This window comes from Loxodonta africana, chromosome 18 (assembly GCF_030014295.1).
Source record: "Loxodonta africana isolate mLoxAfr1 chromosome 18, mLoxAfr1.hap2, whole genome shotgun sequence".
In the NCBI taxonomy this organism is placed as follows: domain Eukaryota; kingdom Metazoa; phylum Chordata; class Mammalia; order Proboscidea; family Elephantidae; genus Loxodonta; species Loxodonta africana.
In genome coordinates, this window is record NC_087359.1 from 36,175,009 (window position 1) to 36,179,785 (window position 4,777).

Genomic DNA, 4,777 nt, shown 5'->3' on the forward strand with positions numbered 1-4,777 from the left:
GACTGACACACCTGATAACAGCTCTAGCCATCTGGTGACAGGATGTCAGAGCTTCAAAGGTGAAAATAATCAAGCTAGCTCACTCAAGCAAACCATTTGAGCATATCAAAACAAAACAAAGCAAGAAGCTAGGATACAGTAAGCAAACATAAAATAAACTAATAGAATAACTTACAGATGGCTTGGAGACAACAGTCAACATCAAGTCACGTAAAGAAACAGACCACGATCACCTCAGCAAGCTCTCAAAACAAAGAATCAACAGAACTTCTGGATGAAAGAATTACCAGATGCAGAATTCAAAAGATTAATATACAGAATTATTCAAGACCTCAGGAACAAAATTAGGAAGGAGATCAGGCAAAATGCAGAACAAGCCAAGGAACACACAGATAAAGTATTGAAGAAATTAAAAAGGTTATTAAGTACATAACGGAAAATTTAATAAAAGGCAAGAATCCATAGAGAGACAGCAATCAGAAACTCAGAAGATTAACAATAAAATTACAGAATTAGACAACTCAGTAGAAAGTCGGAGGAGCAGAATTGAGCAAGTGGAAGGCAGAATTGGTGAGCTTGAAGATAAAGCACTTTGCACCAATATATTTGAAGAAAAATCAGATGAAAGAATTTTAAAAAATGAAGAAACCTTAAGAATCATGCAGGACTTTATCAAGAGAAATAACCTACAAGTGATTGGAGTACCAGAACAGGGAGGGACAACAGAAAATACAGAGAGAATTGTTGAAGATTTGTTGGCAGAAAACTTCCCCGATACCATGAAAGATGAGATGACATCTATCCAAGATGCTCATCGAACTCCACATAAAGTAGACTATAAAAGAAAGTCACCAAGACATATTATAATCAAACTTGCCAAAACCAAAGATAAAGAGAGACTTTTAAGAGCAGCCAGGGATAAACGAAAAGTCACCTACCAAGGAGAGTCAATAAGAATAAGCTTGGACTACTTGGCAGAAACCATGCAGGCAACATGGCAATGGGATGACTTATACAAAGCATTGAAGGAAAAAAAATTGCCAACCAAGAATCATATATCCAGCAAAACTGTCTCTCAAATATGAAGGTGAAATTAGGGCATTTCCAGATAAACAGAAGTTTAGGGAATTCATAAAAACCAAACCAAAACTATAAGAAATAATAAAGGGAGTTGTTTGGTTAGAAGATCAATAACATGAGGTACCAACCCAAGACTAGAACACTGGACAGAGGAATCAGATGTCAACCCAGACAGGGAAATCACAAAAATAAATCAAGATTAAAAAAAAAAAAAAAAAACACAACAGGGAAACAGCGACGTTATTACACAAAAGAAGACAACATTAAAACAATAAAGAGGGACTAAGAAATGTAGTCATAGATCTTTCATATGGAGAGGAAGACAAGGCGATATAAAGAAATTAAGGTTAGGTTTAAACTTATAAAAATAGGGGTAAATGTTAAGGTAACCACAAAGCAGACTAATTATTCTACTCATCAAAATAAAATACAAGAAAAAAAAAGTTAAACTTACCACCCATACCAAAACCAAATCCGTTGCCGTCAAGTCAATTCTGACTCATAGCAACCCTATAGGACAGGGTAGAACTGCCCCAGAGGGCTTCCAAGGAGTGGCTGGTGGATTCAAACTGTGACCTTTTGGTTAACAGCCATAGCTCTTAACCACTGCACCACCAGGGCTCCAGACTTACCACAGAACCCAGCAATTGCACAACTAGGAATCTTCTCAAGAGAAATGAAACATACGTCCATACCAAAACATGTACACTAATGTTCATAGCAATATTACTCGAAATAGCCACAAACTGAAAACCCAAATGTCCATCAACTGGTGAATGGATAAACAAAAGGGGATATACCTTACAGTGGAATACTGTTTAGCAATAAAAAAGACCAAACTACTAATACATGCTGTTGTTGTTATTAGGTGCCATCAAGTTGATTTTCTTCTCATAGTGACCCCATGTGACAGAGCATAACTGCCCCATAGGGTTTCCCAGGCTACAATCTTTATTGGAGCAGATCGCGGGGTCTTTCTCCCACAGAACCACCAGCTGTGTTCAAACTGCCAGCCTTTCCATTGGGCCGCCGGGTCTCCTTCCTGATACGTGCAATAGCATGAATAAACCTCAAAAACATTATGGTGAATGAAAGAAGCCAGAAGCACAAGACCACTGTATTGTATGATTCCATTTATATGAAATGTCCAGAAAAGACAAATTTAAAGAGACAGAAATCGGATCAGTGGTTGCCTGGGGCTGAAGTTGGGAGTGTGGATTGACTGCCAGCAGGCAAGAGGGAACTTTTCATGTTGAAGGAAATATTTTAAAACTGGATTGTAGTGACGGTTGCACAACTCTATAAATCATCGAATTGTTAAAAAAAAAAAAAAACTTTGAAGGGATGCCAGAGCGGAAAGACGTGCTAGGATACCGTGGTGGTGCTCCAGGGAGGGATGAGGCAGCGAGGGCTTAGGCAGCCTCCGTGTTTAGAGCTACAAAATGGGAATAATGATGCCGGCCCTGTAGTGAGAGGCTGGGATGAGACTGGATGTGTAGGAGCTGGGTGACTAATGGGAGCACAGAGCCTGAGGGACAGGCGCCCCAAAGACAAAAGTATGCATGGAAAGGCAGTCACCGCCCGAGATTGGAAAAACCAAAACTCCGACTCATAGTCACCTTACAGGACAGAGTGGAACTGCCCCATAGGGTTTCCGAGGAACGGCTTGTGGATTTGAACTGCCAACCTTTTGGTTGGCAGCAAAACGCTTGACCACTGTACCACTGGGGCCCGTGGGTTGGAACAGGCACAGTTTAAAGCTTCAGAAGTAAGCAGTACCTGGAGTGATTGTAAAACGCCATTAGCATGTGTGCGGGAAATACCAACTCTCATATACCCAGGTCCTGGAGCCCTGGTAGCGCAGTGGTTAAGAACTACGCTGCTAACCAAAATGTCAACAGCTCAAATCCGCCACCCGCTCCTTGGAAACCCTGTGGGGCAGTTCTACTCTGTCCTGTAGGGTCTCTATGAGTCGGAATTGACTAGAGAGCAACAAATTCGGGTTTTTTGTTTTTGTTTTTAATATCCTCAGGCCCCGGTGCCGCTTGCCCCACCACTGTCCTTTCCTTTTGTAAACTGGAAAGTGTTTTGTTGTCTAAAATACTTCATTAAATTAAATAAGGCCGTAAAGTTCGGGAGACACCAGGTGCGGGGCAAACCCGGTGCCCTGACAACCCCGCCGAGGGAAAGCGGTCTGCAGCGGGCCCGGCCCGAGCCCTGGAGGCGAACTCACGAGCTAGGAGACTCTGTCAAAACTTAGCGGCGGCGGCGGCGGGCGGCAGGAGCGCCCAGGCGCAGCGCGCAGCCCCGCCCCCCGTCACGTGCCCGCGGCGTCGCGTCACACCCGGAAGCAGCGGACCCGGAGGAGCCGGCCGCAATGAACGGGGAACCGGGGCCGATATCCTTAGCGCCCCCTCCCGGGGAGGTCGAACCTGGCAGTGGGGTCCGCATCGTGGTGGAGTACTGGTGAGCGTTCCCGGCTGGTGGGAGACCTGGGCCAGATGAGGGTGAATCTACTGGAGGCCTTTCCCCCGAAATGCCAGCCAACCCCAGATCCCTTCTCCCCAGTGAACCCTGCGGCTTCGAGGCGACGTACCTGGAGCTGGCGAGTGCCGTGAAGGAGCAGTATCCTGGCATCGAGATTGAGTCGCGCCTGGGGGGTACAGGTGAGACCTGCAAAACACTTGCTGAGTCAGTCTGTTCTAAATGCCAGCTCTACCATTTTCTAGCTTTGATATTGGCAATTTCATATAAAATGTCCAACCAACGTTAGTCCCCTTCCATAGGTGAGGGGTCACAGATGAGGCCTGTAGGGAAAAATCCATGAGGCTGAAAGAAGTGTAGGTGTGGAGGGGAGGGAGCCCAGTGGGTGATGAAGCTAAGTTTAAAGGAGGGACACAGGTGTGATCTCCCTTAGCCCTTTGGTTTGGCCCAGGCTTGGGGAGTGGATTAAGGAACTACAAATGATTTGCTGATGGAGTGGATCGGGTTCATGAAGGAGCATGTGTGAAGTCTAAGGGATAGGAGGGCCTCCCCTGACCTCTGCCTCTGCTTTCAGTATACCATTCACTCATCCATTTGTTTAATACCAGGGGCCTTTGAGATCGAGATCAATGGACAGCTGGTGTTTTCCAAGCTGGAGAATGGAGGCTTTCCTTATGAGAAAGATGTGAGTACTCGCAGTGTTGGGAGGACCCTGCCCCTACATTGTATCACCCCATTCCACATCTCTTGCTTTCTAGCTCATTGAGGCCATCCGAAGAGCCAGTAATGGAGAACCTCTAGAAAAGATCACCAACAGCCGTCCTCCCTGTGTCATCCTGTAACTGCACGCCATCCTGGGTTCCTACTGTTCTGGGGTCCAAGTCTTGGTCTCCCCTTTGGTCCTGATTGGGGCTCCCCATCTGCCACTTTTCCATCACTGAGCTCCTGGTAGCTAAAAGACCTTGGCCTCCACTTTGCACCTTGGAGGCCCAAGGGGGAATAGAAGCTCCTGTGGTCTTGGGGATGAGAGAGAGACCCTCCCCACGGACATTTCCACAGACACCTTATACGCCCTTCTCAGGATCAGTGCCCACACAAGTTCAGTCCCCGCCCCAGCTTGGCAATGCTTCTCAGATGCTACTGTCATTCTAATTTATTCTCCTCAAGCCTGGGCAGTGTCAGCTGTTGGCAATAAAGTGACACTACAAACAGT

At 45.9% G+C, this 4,777-nt stretch overlaps 1 protein-coding gene across 1 annotated transcript; it reads left to right on the forward strand.

The window, feature by feature from the left end:
* Positions 1-3,417: 3,417 nt before the first annotated feature.
* Positions 3,418-4,775, forward strand: MIEN1 (migration and invasion enhancer 1). The gene is made up of 4 exons (XM_003414698.4): positions 3,418-3,546; positions 3,649-3,746; positions 4,173-4,249; positions 4,323-4,775. The coding sequence occupies exons 1-4, from the start codon at positions 3,458-3,460 to the stop codon at positions 4,404-4,406; spliced, it is 348 nt and encodes a 115-aa protein (XP_003414746.1). The 5' UTR covers positions 3,418-3,457; the 3' UTR covers positions 4,407-4,775.
* Positions 4,776-4,777: the final 2 nt, after the last annotated feature.

Bases quoted from the DNA above. Each gene is read 5' to 3' on its own strand.
- MIEN1 (XM_003414698.4), top strand. From the start codon at position 3,458: ATGAACGGGGAACCGGGGCCGATATCCTTAGCGCCCCCTCCCGGGGAG. The intron at 3,547-3,648 runs GTGAGCGTTCCC...CCTTCTCCCCAG, and splicing joins CGCATCGTGGTGGAGTACTG to TGAACCCTGCGGCTTCGAGG. The intron at 4,250-4,322 runs GTGAGTACTCGC...CTTGCTTTCTAG, and splicing joins GCTTTCCTTATGAGAAAGAT to CTCATTGAGGCCATCCGAAG.